This window comes from Megalopta genalis, unplaced genomic scaffold, assembly GCF_051020955.1.
Source record: "Megalopta genalis isolate 19385.01 unplaced genomic scaffold, iyMegGena1_principal scaffold0893, whole genome shotgun sequence".
Classification (NCBI taxonomy): domain Eukaryota; kingdom Metazoa; phylum Arthropoda; class Insecta; order Hymenoptera; family Halictidae; genus Megalopta; species Megalopta genalis.
The window spans coordinates 58,413-75,729 of record NW_027476962.1 but is presented as its reverse complement, the minus strand read 5'-3'; the positions used below and the strand labels follow the sequence as shown (position 1 = coordinate 75,729).

The 17,317-nt window shown below is 39.8% G+C and overlaps 1 protein-coding gene across 1 annotated transcript in view; it reads left to right on the top strand.

Annotated features, from left to right (window-relative positions):
* The first annotated feature begins 731 nt into the window (after window positions 1-731).
* The window catches only part of LOC143263623 (uncharacterized), a 34,457-nt gene continuing 17,871 nt past the window's right edge, over window positions 732-17,317 (top strand). The window contains exons 1-4 of the mRNA XM_076528453.1: window positions 732-2,096; window positions 2,324-2,864; window positions 2,943-3,341; window positions 3,517-3,610. Coding sequence (XP_076384568.1) covers window positions 732-2,096; window positions 2,324-2,864; window positions 2,943-3,341; window positions 3,517-3,610 — 2,399 coding nt within the window. The remainder of the gene's footprint in view (window positions 2,097-2,323; window positions 2,865-2,942; window positions 3,342-3,516; window positions 3,611-17,317) is intronic.

Below are 17,317 nucleotides of genomic sequence, written 5' to 3'. Positions count from 1 at the left end.
TACAGAGAATACAGACAGACAGAACAGTCTTAGAGCGATAGACAGACAACTTCAGATAGACAGAACATTCTCAGAAGACAGACAGGAACATTCTCAACAGATAGACAGAACATTCTCAGAAGACAGACAAGACAGACTTTCAAACAGAACAGAACAGAACACATAGAGAGATACGCGTAACGGTTAGGTTACGCGTTACAAATAGTCCCACTACAGTGGGTGGTCCTTCGAGGTAGTCGGCACCAAGTGCAATATTCAGAGGATCTCCGTCATCCATCTGATGAGTCCTCAACATTTGGTCCTTCGAGCCGGATCTAAGAACGCACAGACGAAGTGACAGATCATCGGAGGCTACAGCCACGCAGCATTTGGTCCTTCGAGCCGGATCTAAGAACGCAGAGACAAAGTGACAGATCATCAGAGGCTACAGCCACGCAGCACAGTGTATCACGAGAGCACCAACACCTGGCTTCAATCAGGAATCTCAGGAGCTCAGTGACGAGAAGTTTCTTCCGGAGGCTACAGCATCCAGAGAAGGCAGTGCATATAGCTTCAGAGCAGTGCAACACCACAGAAGTCCAGCACCACAGCAGGACAATCACGCAGCAGCTCAACATCATTACAGAACAACGCAGCATCCCAGTGCAGCCAACAGGCATCGACAGCAGTACCAAGTATCCCAGCCCAAGTGATAAGTACCTTTATAGTCCCATTTGCGTCAGTAAATCACTATGGCGGAAGATCTCAAACCGTTGATGATCGAGCGCGGAACGGTCAAGGCTGCACTCACGCGGTTTAAGACATTTATTTGCAAATTCGCGACCACGACTTCGGTGGGCTCTCTTAAGAAACGGTTAGATGCAAATGTATGTCTCCTTGACAATTTTAATAGAGTTCAAACGAGAATCGAAATACTCGTAGCTGGAACGGACGCCGAAGCAGCGCACGCGATCGAGCGCGAAGAATTCGAGACTGCGTATTTTGATCTGATAGATCAAGTCGAAATAGTCATTGCCCGTGCCACTCCGGAACAGAGTAGGATAACCACGAACAGCCCGATATCCGCGCAGACTGCAGATACCGCAATAAACATTAGATTACCGACACTGCAACTGCCTTCCTTTGATGGCAATTACAGTGATTGGGTGAAATTTAAAGACACATTTACATCAGTGATTCATGAGAATAATTCATTAACAGACATACAACGGTTCCATTATTTAAATACCTCACTCAAGGGGGTAGCGGCTCGTGTGATTCAAGCGTTAGGCGTGTCCGGAACAAATTACAGACATGCATGGGAATTACTCAAGTCGCGATATGAAGACTCTACAAGTCTCAAGCGGCACCATGTAAATTCATTACTTGATTTAAAATCCATTCAAAGGGAATCAGACATCACATTGCGGGAATTTCTGGACGAAGCTACAAATCATAGAATAGCGTTAATGTCTTTGGGTGAATCGGTTGAAACTTGGGATACCATGTTAGTTCCATTATTGTCCAAAAAGTTAGGTCAAGTGTCCATGAGAGAATGGGAAAGGAGAATAATATCTCAGTCGGAAATGCCTACATTTGGTCAATTCTCTGCGTTTATAGAAGAACGTTCCAAATATTTAGCAAATATCGCGGTCAGTGTTCAGATAGCTGCACCCAGGGTCGACCAGCGACCTCGAGGAACAAACAATACCCCTCATTACAACTACATAGCTTCGCATGTAGTTAACTCAGCCGGGTGCCCCGCATGTAAGGCCAATCACGCGATATATAACTGTGAGAAATTTAAGAACAGCGATTTAAATACAAAAACAAAGATAGTGCAAGAAGCCCGGCTGTGCTTCAATTGTTTGTCATCGGGACATCGGGTACGGGCGTGTACACGGAGTCATTGCAAACAGTGTGGAAGGAAGCATCATTCCTTATTACATAATCCCGAATTCAAACGCGCAGAAGAAGGCTACGCGGATACAGGAGAATCAGATTCGCGAGAACCCCCAGTACTCACAGCTAACGTAGCAAATACAATAGGGCATGCCGTATTATCGACAGCAATAGTTTATGTCAAGGACAAGGGTGGTCAGTCACATAAATGCAGGGTATTATTAGATTCGGGATCTCAAGCAAATTTTATAACCACGGAATTTGCCAACGACTCGGCATCAAACCGACTGCAATAAGTTCAACAGTGACAGGATTAGGAAGGGCAGTAAATTCCATAGAAGGTAGAGCAACATTAACAATTCATTCGCGATATAATAAATCTCAACACACGGTACAATGCCTATCAATAGAAACCATCACGTCAGACATGCCCAATTTTCAGATACATAGAGAAAAAATAGAAATTCCAAGTCACATAGAGCTAGCCGATCCAGAATTCCATTTACAACGGCCAATAGATATGCTCATTGGAGCAGGGCTATTTTGGACATTGCTATGTGTCGGTCAACACAAATCAACTCCCAACCGGCTCTTGCAAAAGACCCAACTCGGTTGGGTTTTGGGAGGCACTCCTACCTGGGCAGATAAGAAATTACCACAAAACAATATGTGTTGTTTAGCCACACTCAATGACCTGCAATCTCAATTAGAGAGGTTTTGGGACATAGAGGAACTAACCCCAAACAATAGAAATCAATGCAGCGAGAACATGTTTGGAATTACTTGCGCAAAAGGAGGCATTTTCGACAGAGATCAGATTAGTACAAACGCAACAAGCACTTCCAAATTCCAGTGCGCTACGGTCCCTAAATGTATTTCTGGACAATGGCGGACTACTCAAGGTGGGCGGAAGACTATCCAACGCACCCATAGACTACGACCAAAAGACAGCAGTATACAGAATTCATGTCAGAATATGAGACGTTAGGGCATATGTCGCGCATTGTAGAAGGTACACACGAGCAATCCGCCTACTAAATACCACCTCACACGCGTTATAGGAGATCAGAGGCTCACGTTCGAAGAGCTATATACGTTACTGACGCAAATAGAATCCTGTTTAAATTCACGTCCACTTTCACCATTATCCTCAGATCCCACAGACCTAAACCCTTTGACTCCTGGGCATTTTTTAATTGGTACTGCCCTTACAACACTGCCATCTCATGACCTACGAGATATCAAGGTCACTCGACTTAACAGATACCAGCTAATCCAGCAAATGGTCCAGCATTTCTGGCAAAGGTGGCAGCGGGAATGTATACAACAGTTGCAGCAACGACACAAATGGCAGCATTCCACCACGTCGAAATTAGCCGTGGATTCCTTGGTCATCATCAAGGAGGACAATCTACCCCCGTTACAGTGGAGCATGGGAAGAATCGTTCAGGTACACTCTGGTACAGATGGAGTGATTCGTGTCGCAACAGTCAGAACGTCAACCGGAACAATTAAACGACCCGTGACAAAATTGTGTATAATACCGTCAGATCACTTAGAAATGTCACACGAGGTGTAGCGCAACTATGTATAGTGTAAATCTCGATCATTGTAAATATTGTAATATTCGCACAGAATACGTAGATTGTAATCATATCATAAGCTTACACTTATATGGGTTATCAAATATAGACATAGTTGAACATGCGATGCATGTTCAAGGTGGGCGGTATGTTAGGGCCAAGTGGCCAGGATTTATGGCAGGGGCCATGTGCTTGGGTACCCGGACGGTATGGGTCTGTCCCGGGCCGTTCCCGGGCACATGTGGCACCGTCATAACGTCTCCTGGTCCTTGATTACGGTCCAGTCAATGACGGTTGGGTCTGGCATTGTTCGGGCACGTAGGCCCATCAGCGCGGGATGTCTCGCAGGAGCAGATTTTGTCACTCTCCCTCCTAACTCCCGGCCCACCGTTTTGGGGCAGTCTCCTGGATTTGGGATTGCAGTGATTGGACCGTAATTCCTTGCCGCCCACCCTAGGTTAAGAGAAGTAGGGAGGACCGAGGTGATATGAGACATGACTCCGGTCCTCTAGAGCACAGAACATACAGAGAGTACAGACAGACAGAACAGTCTTAGAGCGATAGACAGACAACTTCAGATAGACAGAACATTCTCAGAAGACAGACAGGAACATTCTCAACAGATAGACAGAACATTCTCAGAAGACAGACAAGACAGACTTTCAAACAGAACAGAACAGAACACATAGAGAGATACGCGTAACGGTTAGGTTACGCGTTACAAATAGTCCCACTACAGTGGGTGGTCCTTCGAGGTAGTCGGCACCAAGTGCAATATTCAGAGGATCTCCGTCATCCATCTGATGAGTCCTCAACAATGTGTTTCGCATGCATTTGAAGCTGAACCTTCTGTTCCGCATTGATTTGAAGCTAAATAAAGTGTTTCGCATGCGTTTGAAGCTAAACCTTCTACTCCGCATTGATTTGAAGCTAAATCATGTGTTTCGCCTGCATTTGAAGCTAAACCTTCCACTCCGCATTGATTTGAAGCTATATCATGTGTTTCGCCTGCATTTGTAGCTAACCCTTCCACTCCGCATTGATTTCAAGCTAAGATATGTTTTTCGCATGCATTCGAAGCTAAACCTTACACTCCGCATTGATATGAAGCTAAGTCATGTCTTTCGCAAGGATTTGATGCGATCTCGTTTGTTTCGCATGCAGTTGAAGCTAAATCATTTATATCTCAAGTATTTGAAGATAACTCATGTGTTTCGCATGTATTTGAAGCTACAGCTTCTACTCCGCATTGATTTGAAGCTAAATCATGTGTTTCGCATGCATTTGAAGCTAAACCTTCTATTCCGCATTGATTTGAAGCTAAATCATGTGTTTCGCATGCATTTGAAGCTAAACCTTCTACTCCGCATTGATTTGAAGCAAAAGTATTTGTTACGCATGCATTTGAAGCTAAACCTTCTATTCGGCATTGATTTGAAGCTAAATCGTGTGTTTCGCATGCATTTGAAGCTAAACCTTCTACTCCACATTGATATCAAACTAAGTCATGTGTTTCGCATGGATTTGAAGCAAAACCTTCTACTTCGCATTGATTTGAAGCCAACTCATGTGTTTCGCATGCATTTGAAGCTAAACCTTCTACTCCGCATTGATTTGAAGCTAAATCATGTGTTTCGCATGCATTTGAAGCTAAACCTTCTACTCCGCATTGATATGAAGCTAAGTCATGTGTTTCGCATGGATTTGATGCGATCTCATTTGTTTCGCATGCAGTTGAAGATAAATCATTTATATCTCAAGTATTTGAAGATAACTCATGTGTTTCGCATGCATATGAAGCTAAACCTTCTACTCCACATTGATTTCAAGCTACGTCATGTGTTACGCATGGATTTGAAGCAAAACCTTCTACTTCGCATTGATTTGAAACAAAAGTATTTGTTACGCATGCATTTGAAGCTAAACCTTCTATTCGGCATTGATTTGAAGCTAAATCGTGTGTTTCGCATGCATTTGAAGCTAAACCTTCTACTCCACATTGATATCAAACTAAGTCATGTGTTTCGCAAGGATTTGAAGCAAAACCTTCTACTTCGCATTGATTTGAAGCCAACTCATGTGTTTCGCATGCATTTGAAGCTAAACCTTCTACTCCTCATTGATACGGAGTTAAATCATGTGTTTCGCATGCATTTGAAGCTAAACCTTCTGTTCCGCATTGATTTGAAGCTAAATCAAGTGTTTCGCATGCATTTGAAGCTAAACCTTCTACTCCGCATTGATTTGAAGCTAAATCATGTGTTTCGCATGCATTTGAAGCAAAACATTCTACTCCGCATTGATTTGAAGCCAAGTCAAGTGTTTCGCATGGATATGATGCGATCTCGTTTGTTTCGCATGCAGTTGAAGCTAAATCATTTATATCTCAAGTATTAGACGCTAACTCATGTGTTTCGCATGCATTTGAAGTTAAACCTTCTACTCCGCGTTGATTTGAAGCTAAATCATGTGTTTCGCATGTATTTGAAGCTAAACCTTACACTCCGCATTGATTTGAAGCAAAATCATCTGTTACGCATGCATTTGAAGCTAAACCTTCTACTCCGCATTGATCTGAAGCTAAATCATGTGTTTCGCATGCATTTGAAGCTAAACCTTCTATTCCGCATTGATTTGAAGCAAAAGTATTTGTTACGCATGCATTTGAAGTTAAACCTTCTATTCGGCATTGATTTGAAGCTAAATCGTGTGTTTCGCATGCATTTGAAGCTAAACCTTCTACTCCACATTGATATCAAACTAAGTCATGTGTTTCGCATGGATTTGAAGCAAATCCTTCTACTTCGCATTGATTTGAAGCCAACACATGTGTTTCGCATGCATTTGAAGCTAAACCTTCTACACCTAATTGATATGAAGTTAAATCATGTGTTTCGCATGCATTTGAAGCTAAACCTTCTGTTCCGCATTGATTTGAAGCTAAATCAAGTGTTTCGCATGCATTTGAAGCTAAACCTTCTACTCCGCATTGATTTGAAGCTAAATCATGTGTTTCACATGCATTTGAAGCAAAACATTCTACTCCGCATTTATTTGAAGCCAAGTCAAGTGTTTCGCATGGATATGATGCGATCTCGTTTGTTTCGCATGCAGTTGAAGCTAAATCATTTATATCTCAAGTATTTGACGCTAACTCATGTGTTTCGCATGCAATTTGAAGTTAAACCTTCTACTCCGCGTTGATTTGAAGCTAAATCATGTGTTTCGCATGTATTTGAAGCTAAACCTTCCACTCCGCATTGATTTGAAGCTAAATCATGTGTTTCGCATGCATTCGAAGCTAAATCTTACACTCCTTATTGATTTGAAGCAAAATCATTTGTTACGCATGCATTTGAAGCTAAACCTTCCACTCCGCATTGATTTGAAGCTAAATCATGTGTTTCGCATGCATTCGAAGCTAAACCTTACACTCCGCATTGATTTGAAGCAACATCATTTGTTACGCATGCATTTGAAGCTAAACCTTCTATTCGGCATTGATTTGAAGCAAAATCATTTGTTACGCATGCATTTGAATCTAAACCTTGCACTCCGCATTGATTGGAAGCTAACTCATGTGTTTCGTATGCATTTGAAGCTAAACCTTCTACTCCTCATTGTTATGTAGCAAAATCATGTGTTTCGCATGAATTTGAAGCTAAACCTTCTGTTCCGCATTGATTTGAAGCTAAATCAAGTGTTTCGCATGCATTTGAATCTAAACCTTCTACTCCGCATTGATCTGAAGCTAAATCATGTGTCTCGCATGCATTTGAAGCTAAACCTTCTACTCCGCATTGATTTGAAGCTATATCATGTGTTTCGCATGCATTCGAAGCTAAACCTTACACTCCGCATTGATTTGAAGCAAAATCATTTGTTACGCATGCATTTGAAGCTAAACCTTCTACTCCGCATTGATTTGAAGCTAAATCATGTGTTTCGCATGCATTTGAAGCTAAACCTTCTATTCCGCATTGATTTGAAGCTAAATCATGTGTTTCGCATGGATTTGAAGCAAAACCTTCTACTTCGCATTGATTTGAAGCCAACTCATGTGTTTCGCATGCATTTGAAGCTAAACCTTCTACTCCTCATTGATACGAAGCTAAATCATGTGTTTCGAATGCATTTGAAGCTAAATCTTCTACTCCGCATTGATTTCAAGCTAAGTCATGTGTTTCGCATGGATTTATAGCGAAACCTTCTACTTCGCATTGATTGGAAGCTAACTCATGTGTTTCGTATGCATTTGAAGCTAAAACTTCTACTCCTCTATGATATGAAGTTAAATCATGTGTTTCGCATGCATTTGAAGCTAAACCTTCTACTCCGCATTGATTTGAAGCTAAATCAAGTGTTTCGCATGCATTTGAAGCTAAACCTCCTACTCCGCATTGATTTGAAGCTAAATCATGTGTTTCGCATGCATTTGAAGTTAATCGTTCTACTCCGCATTGATTTGAAGCCAAGTCAAGTGTTTCGCATGGATTTGATGCGATCTCGTTTGTTTCGCATGCTGTTGAAGCTAAATCATTTATATCTTAAGTATTTGACGCTAACTCATGTGTTTCGCATGCATTTGATGTTAAACCTTCTACTCCGCGTTGATTTGAAGCTAAATCATGTGTTTCGCATGCATTTGAAGCTAAACCTTCCACTCCGCATTGATTTGAAGCTAAATCATGTGGTTCGCATACATTTGAAGCTAAACCTTCTACTCCTCATTGATATGAAGCTAAATCATGTGTTTCGCATGCATTTGAAGCTAATCCTTCTGTTCCGCATTGATTTGAAGCTAAATCAAGTGTTTCGCATGCATTTGAAGCTAAACCTTCTACTCCGCATTGATTTGAAGCTAAATCATGTGATTCGGTTGCATTTGAAGCTAAACCTTCCACTCCGCATTGATTTGAAGCTAAATCATGTGTTTCGCATGCATTCGAAGCTAAACCTTACACTCCGCATTGATTTCAAGCTACGTCATGTGTTTCGCATGGATATGAAGCAAAACTTTTTACTTCGCATGGATATGAAGCAAAACTTTTTACTTCGCATTCATTTGAAGCAAAATCATTTGTTACGCATGCATTTGAAGCTAAACCTTCTACTCCTCATTGTTATGTAGCAAAATCATGTGTTTCGCATGCATTTGAAGCTAAACCTTCTGTTCCGCATTGATTTGAAGCTAAATCAAGTGTTTCGCATGCATTTGAATCTAAACCTTCTACTCCGCATTGATCTGAAGCTAAATCATGTGTCTCGCATGCATTTGAAGCTAAACCTTCTACTCCGCATTGATTTGAAGCTATATCATGTGTTTCGCATGCATTCGAAGCTAAACCTTACACTCCGCATTGATTTGAAGCAAAATCATTTGTTACGCATGCATTTGAAGCTAAACCTTCTACTCCGCATTGATTTGAAGCTAAATCATGTGTTTCGCATGCATTTGAAGCTAAACCTTCTATTCCGCATTGATTTGAAGCTAAATCATGTGTTTCGCATGGATTTGAAGCAAAACCTTCTACTTCGCATTGATTTGAAGCCAACTCATGTGTTTCGCATGCATTTGAAGCTAAACCTTCTACTCCTCATTGATACGAAGCTAAATCATGTGTTTCGCATGCATTTGAAGCTAAACCTTCTACTCCGCATTGATTTCAAGCTAAGTCATGTGTTTCGCATGGATTTAAAGCGAAACCTTCTACTTCGCATTGATTGGAAGCTAACTCATGTGTTTCGTATGCATTTGAAGCTAAAACTTCTACTCCTCTATGATATGAAGCTAAATCATGTGTTTCGCATGCATTTGAAGCTAAACCTTCTACTCCGCATTGATTTGAAGCTAAATCAAGTGTTTCCCATGCATTTGAAGCTAAACCTCCTACTCCGCATTGATTTGAAGCTAAATCATGTGTTTCGCATGCATTTGAAGTTAATCGTTCTACTCCGCATTGATTTGAAGCCAAGTCAAGTGTTTCGCATGGATTTGATGCGATCTCGTTTGTTTCGCATGCTGTTGAAGCTAAATCATTTATATCTTAAGTATTTGACGCTAACTCATGTGTTTCGCATGCATTTGATGTTAAACCTTCTACTCCGCGTTGATTTGAAGCTAAATCATGTGTTTCGCATGCATTTGAAGCTAAACCTTCCACTCCGCATTGATTTGAAGCTAAATCATGTGGTTCGCATACATTTGAAGCTAAACCATCTATTCAGCATTGATTTAAAGCAAAATCATGTGTTTCGCATGCATTTGTAGCTAAATCTTCCACTCCGCATTGATTTCAAGCTAAGTCATGGGTTTCGCATGGATTTGAAGCAAAACCTTCTACTTCGCATTGATTTGAAGCAAAATCATTTGTTACGCATGCATTTGAAGTTAAACCTTCTATTCGGCATTGATTTGAAACTAAATCATGTGTTTCGCATGCATTTGAAGTTAAACCTTCTATTCGGCATTGATTTGAAACTAAATCATGTGTTTCGCATGCATTTGAAGCTAAACCTTCTACTCCACATTGATTTCAAGCTAAGTCATGTGTTTCGCATGGATTTAAAGCAAAACCTTCTATTCGGCATTGATTTAAGCTAAATCATGTGTTTCGCATGCATTTGAAGCTAAACCTTCTACTCCACATTGATTTCAAGCTAAGTCATGTGTTTCGCATGCATTTGAAGCTAAACCTTCTACTCCGCATTGATTTGAAGCAAAAGTATTTGTTACGCATGCATTTGAAGCTAAATCGTGTGTTTCGCATGCATTTGAAGCTAAACCTTCTACTCCACATTGATATCAAACTATGTCACGTGTTTCGCATGGATTTGAAGCAAAACCTTCTACTTCGCATTGATTTGAAGCCAACTCATGTGTTTCGCATGCATTTGAAGCTAAACCTTCTACTCCTCATTGATACGAAGTTAAATCATGTGTTTCGCATGCATTTGAAGCTAAACCTTCTGTTCCGCATTGATTTGAAGCTAAATCAAGTGTTTCGCATGCATTTGAAGCTAAACCTTCTACTCCGCATTGATTTGAAGCTAAATCATGTGTTTCACATGCATTTGAAGCAAAACATTCTACTCCGCATTGATTTGAAGCCAAGTCAAGTGTTTCGCATGGATATGATGCGATCTCGTTTGTTTCGCATGCAGTTGAAGCTAAATCATTTATATCTCAAGTATTTGACGCTAACTCATGTGTTTCGCATGCAATTTGAAGTTAAACCTTCTACTCCGCGTTGATTTGAAGCTAAATCATGTGTTTCGCATGTATTTGAAGCTAAACCTTCCACTCCGCATTGATTTGAAGCTAAATCATTTGTTTCGCATGCATTCGAAGCTAAATCTTACACTCCTTATTGATTTGAAGCAAAATCATTTGTTACGCATGCATTTGAAGCTAAACCTTCCACTCCGCATTGATTTGAAGCTAAATCATGTGTTTCGCATGCATTCGAAGCTAAACCTTACACTCCGCATTGATTTGAAGCAACATCATTTGTTACGCATGCATTTGAAGCTAAACCTTCTATTCGGCATTGATTTGAAGCAAAATCACGTGCTTCGCATGCATTTGTAGCTAAACCTTCCACTCCGCATTGATTTCAAGCTAAGTCATGTGTTTCGCATGGATTTGAAGCAAAACCTTCTACTTCGCATTGATTTGAAGCAAAATCATTTGTTACGCATGCATTTGAAGCTAAACCTTCCATTCGGCATTGATTTGAAGCTAAATCATGTGTTTCGCATGCATTTGAAGCTAAACCTTCTACTCCACATTGATTTCAAGCTAAGTCATGTGTTTCGCATGGATTTGAAGCAAAACCTTCTACTTCGCATTGATTTGAAGCAAAATCATTTGTTACACATGCATTTGAAGCTAAATCTTCTATTCGGCACTGTTTTGAAGCTAAATCATGTGTTTCGCATGCATTTGAAGCTAAACCTTATATTCCGTATTGATTTGAAGCTAACTCATGTGTTTCGCATGCATTTGAAGCTAAACCTGCTACTCCGCATTGATTTGATGCTAAATCATGTGTTTCGCATGGATTTGAAGCAAAACCTTCTACTTCGCATTGATTTGAAGCAAAATCATTTTTTTCGTATGCATTTGAAGCTAAAGCTTCTATTCGGCATTGATTTGAAGCTAAATCATGTGTTTCGCATGCATTTGAAGCTAAACCTTCTACTCCACATTGATTTCAAACTAAGTCATGTGTTTCGCATGGATTTAAAGCAAAACCTTCTACTTCGCATTGATTTGAAGCAAAATCATTTGTTACACATGCATTTGAAGCTAAACCTTCTATTCGGCACTGATTTGAAGCTAAATCATGTGTTTCGCATGCATTCGAAGCAAAACCTTTCCCTCCGCATTGAATTGTAGCAAAATCATTTGTTACGCATGCATTTGAAGCTATAGATTCCACTCCGCATTGATTTGAAGCTGAATCATGTGTTTCGCAAGCATTTGAAGCTAAACCTTCTACTCCACATTGATTTCAAGCTACGTCATGTGTTTCGCATGGATATGAAGCAAAACTTTCTACTTCGCATTCATTTGAAGCAAAATCATTTGTTACGCATGCATTTGAAGCTAAACCTTCTATTCGGCATTGATTTGAAGCTAAATCATGTGTTTCGCATGCATTTGAAGCTAAACCTTATACTCCACATTGATTTCAAACTAAGTCATGTGTTTCGCATGGATTTGAAGCAAAACCTTCTACTTCGCATTGATTTGAAGCCAACTCATGTGTTTCGCATGCATTTGAAGCTAAACCTTCTACTCCTCATTGATACGAAGCTAAATCATGTGTTTCGCATGCATTTGAAGCTAAACCTTCTATTCGGCATTGATTTAAGCTAAATCATGTGTTTCGCGTGCATTTGAAGCTAAACCTTCTACTCCGCGTTGATTTGAAGGTAAATCATGTGTTTCGCATGCATTCGAAGCTAAACCTTACACTCCGCATTGATTTGAAGCAACATCACTTGTTACGCATGCATTTGAAGCTAAACCTTCTATTCGGCACTGATTTGAAGCTAAATCATGTGTTTCGCATGCATTCGAAGCAAAACCTTTCCCTCCGCATTGAATTGTAGCAAAATCATTTGTTACGCATGCATTTGAAGCTATAGATTCCACTCCGCATTGATTTGAAGCTGAATCATGTGTTTCGCAAGCATTTGAAGCTAAACCTTCTACTCCACATTGATTTCAAGCTACGTCATGTGTTTCGCATGGATATGAAGCAAAACTTTCTACTTCGCATTCATTTGAAGCAAAATCATTTGTTACGCATGCATTTGAAGCTAAACCTTCTATTCGGCATTGATTTGAAGCTAAATCATGTGTTTCGCATGCATTTGAAGCTAAACCTTATACTCCACATTGATTTCAAACTAAGTCATGTGTTTCGCATGGATTTGAAGCAAAACCTTCTACTTCGCATTGATTTGAAGCCAACTCATGTGTTTCGCATGCATTTGAAGCTAAACCTTCTACTCCTCATTGATACGAAGCTAAATCATGTGTTTCGCATGCATTTGAAGCTAAACCTTCTATTCGGCATTGATTTAAGCTAAATCATGTGTTTCGCGTGCATTTGAAGCTAAACCTTCTACTCCGCGTTGATTTGAAGGTAAATCATGTGTTTCGCATGCATTCGAAGCTAAACCTTACACTCCGCATTGATTTGAAGCAACATCACTTGTTACGCATGCATTTGAAGCTAAACCTTCTATTCGGCATTGATTTAAGCTAAGTCATGTGTTTCGTATGCATTTGAAGCTAAACCTTCTACTCCTCATTGATATGAAGCTAAATCATGTGTTTCGCATGCATTTGAAGCTAATCCTTCTGTTCCGCATTGATTTGAAGCTAAATCAAGTGTTTCGCATGCATTTGTAGCTAAACCTTCTACTCCGCATTGATTTGAAGCTAAATCATGTGTTTCGGTTGCATTTGAAGCTAAACCTTCCACTCCGCATTGATTTGAAGCTAAATCATGTGTTTCGCATGCATTCGAAGCTAAACCTTACACTCCGCATTGATTTGACGCAACATCATTTGTTACGCATGCATTTGAAGCTAAAGATTCCACCCCGCATTGATTTGAAGCTAAATCATGTGTTTCGCAAGCATTTGAAGCTAAACCTTCTACTCCACATTGATTTCAAGCTACGTCATGTGTTTCGCATGGATATGAAGCAAAACTTTCTACTTCGCATTCATTTGAAGCAAAATCATTTGTTACGCATGCATTTGAAGCTAAACCTTCTATTCGGCATTGATTTGAAGCTAAATCATGTGTTTCGCATGCATTTGAAGCTAAACCTTATACTCCACATTGATTTCAAACTAAGTCATGTGTTTCGCATGGATTTGAAGCAAAACCTTCTACTTCGCATTGATTTGAAGCCAACTCATGTGTTTCGCATGCATTTGAAGCTAAACCTTCTACTCCGCATTGATTTGAAGCTAAATCATGTGTTTCACATGCATTTGAAGCTAAACATTCTACTCCGCATTGATTTGAAGCCAAGTCAAGTGTTTGGCATGGATTTGATGCGATCTCGTTTGTTTCGCATGCAGTTGAAGCTAAATCATTTATATCTCAAGTATTTGAAGCTAACTCATGTGTTTCGCATGCATTTGAAGTTAAACCTTCTACTCCGCGTTGATTTGAAGCTAAATCATGTGTTTCGCATGCATTTGAAGCTAAACTTTCCACTCCGCATTGATTTGAAGCTAAATCAAGTGTTTCGCATGCATTTGAAGCTAAACCTCCTACTCCGCATTGATTTGAAGCTAAATCATGTGTTTCGCATGCATTTGAAGCTAAACCTTCCACTCCGCATTGATTTGAAGCTAAATCATGTGTTTCGCATACATTTGAAGCTAAACCTTCTATTCGGCATTGATTTGAAGCAAAATCATGTGTTTCGCATGCATTTGTAGCTAAACCTTCCACACCGCATTGATTTCAAACTAAGTCATGTGTTTCGCATGGATTTGAAGCAAAACCTTCTACTTCGCATTGATTTGAAGCAAAATCATTTGTTACGCATGCATTTGAAGTTAAACCTTCTATTCGGCATTGATTTGAAACTAAATCATGTGTTTCGCATGCATTTGAAGTTAAACCTTCTATTCGGCATTGATTTGAAACTAAATCATGTGTTTCGCATGCATTTGAAGCTAAACCTTCTACTCCACATTGATTTCAATCTAAGTCATGTGTTTCGCATGGATTTAAAGCGAAACCTTCTACTTCGCATTGATTGGAAGCTAACTCATGTGTTTCGTATGCATTTGAAGCTAAACCTTCTACTCCTCATTGATATGAAGCTAAATCATGTGTTTCGCATGCATTTGAGGCTAAACCTACCACCCCGCATTGATTTGAAGCTAAATCATGTGTTTCGCATGCATTCGAAGCTAAACCTTACACTCCGCATTGATTTGAAGCATAATCATTTGTTACGCATGCATTTGAAGCTAATCGTTCTACTCCGCATTGATTTGAAGCCAAGTCAACTGTTTCGCATGGATTTGATGCGATCTCGTTTGATTCGCATGCAGTTGAAGCTAAATCATTTATATCTCAAGTATTTGACGCTAACTCATGTGTTTCGCGTGCATTTGATGTTAAACCTTCTACTCCGCGTTGATTTGAAGCTAAATCATGTGTTTCGCATGCATTTGAAGCTAAACCTTCCACTCCGCATTGATTTGAAGCTAAATCATGTGGTTCGCATACATTTGAAGCTAAACCATCTATTCAGCATTGATTTAAAGCAAAATCATGTGTTTCGCGAGCATTTGTAGCTAAACCTTCCACTCCGCATTGATTTCAAGCTAAGTCATGTGTTTCGCATGGATTTGAAGCAAAACCTTCTACTTCGCATTGATTGGAAGCTAACTCATGTGTTTCGTATGCATTTGAAGCTAAACCTTCTACTCCTCATTGATATGAAGCTAAATCATGTGTTTCGCATGCATTTGAAGCTAAACCTTCTGTTCCGCATTGATTTGAAGCTAAATCAAGTGTTTCGCACGCATTTGAAGCTAAACCTTATACTCCGCATTGATTTGAAGCTAAATCATTTGTTTCGCATGGATTTGAAGAAAAACTTTCTACTTCGCATTCATTGGAAGCTAAGTCATGTGTTTCGCATGGATTTGAAGCAAAACCTTCTACTTCGCATTGATTTGAAGCTAAATCATGTGTTTCGCATGGATTTGAAGCGAAACCTTCTATTCCGCATTGATTGGAAGCTAACTCAAGTGTTTCGCATGCATTTGACGTTAAACCTTCTACTTTGCATTGATTTGAAGCTATATCATGTGTTTCGCATGCATTTGAAGCTAAACATTATATTCCGCATTGATTTGAAGCTAACTCATGTGTTTCGCATGCATTTGAATCTTAACCTTCTACTCCACATTGATGTCAAGCTAAGTCATGTGTTTCGCATGGATTTGAAGCAATACCTTCTACTCCGCATTGATTTGAAGCTAAATCATGTGTTTCGCATGCATTTGAAGCTAAACCATCTACTCCACATTGATGTCAAGCTAAGTCATGTGTTTCGCATGGATTTGAAGCAAAACCTTCTACTTCGCATTGATTTGAAGCTAAATCATGTGTTTCGCAAGCATTGGAAGCTAAACCTTCTATTCGGCATTGATTTGAAGCTAAATCATGTGTTTCGCATGCATTCGAAGCTAAACCTTACACTCCGCATTGATTTGAAGCAACATCACTTGTTACGCATGCATTTGAAGCTAAACCTTCTATTCGGCATTGATTTAAGCTAAGTCATGTGTTTCGTATGCATTTGAAGCTAAACCTTCTACTCCTCATTGATATGAAGCTAAATCATGTGTTTCGCATGCATTTGAAGCTAAACCTTCTGTTCCGCATTGATTTGAAGCTAAATCAAATGTTTCGCATGCATTTGAAGCTAATCCTTCTACTCCGCATTGATTTGAAGCTAAATCATGTGTTTCGGTTGCATTTGAAGCTAAACCTTCCACTCCGCATTGATTTGAAGCTAAATCATGTGTTTCGCATGCATTCGAAGCTAAACCTTACACTCCGCATTGATTTGACGCAACATCATTTGTTACGCATGCATTTGAAGCTAAAGATTCCACCCCGCATTGATTTGAAGCTAAATCATGTGTTTCGCAAGCATTTGAAGCTAAACCTTCTACTCCACATTGATTTCAAGCTACGTCATGTGTTTCGCATGGATATGAAGCAAAACTTTTTACTTCGCATGGATATGAAGCAAAACTTTTTACTTCGCATTCATTTGAAGCAAAATCATTTGTTACGCATGCATTTGAAGCTAAACCTTCTATTCGGCATTGATTTGAAGCTAAATCATGTGTTTCGCAAGCATTGGAAGCTAAACCTTCTATTCGGCATTGATTTGAAGCTAAATCATGTGTTTCGCATGCATTTGAAGCTAAACCTCCCACTCCGCATTGATTTGAAGCTAAATCATGTGTTTCGAATGCATTCGAAGCTAAACCTTACACTCCGCATTGATTTGAAGCAACATCATTTGTTACGCATGCATTTGAAGCTAAACCTTCTATTCGGCATTGATTTGAAGCAAAATCATTTGTTACGCATGCATTTGAATCTAAACCTTGCACTCCGCATTGATTGGAAGCTAACTCATGTGTTTCGTATGCATTTGAAGCTAAACCTTCTACTCCTCATTGTTATGTAGCAAAATCATGTGTTTCGCATGCATTTGAAGCTAAACCTTCTGTTCCGCATTGATTTGAAGCTAAATCAAGTGTTTCGCATGCATTT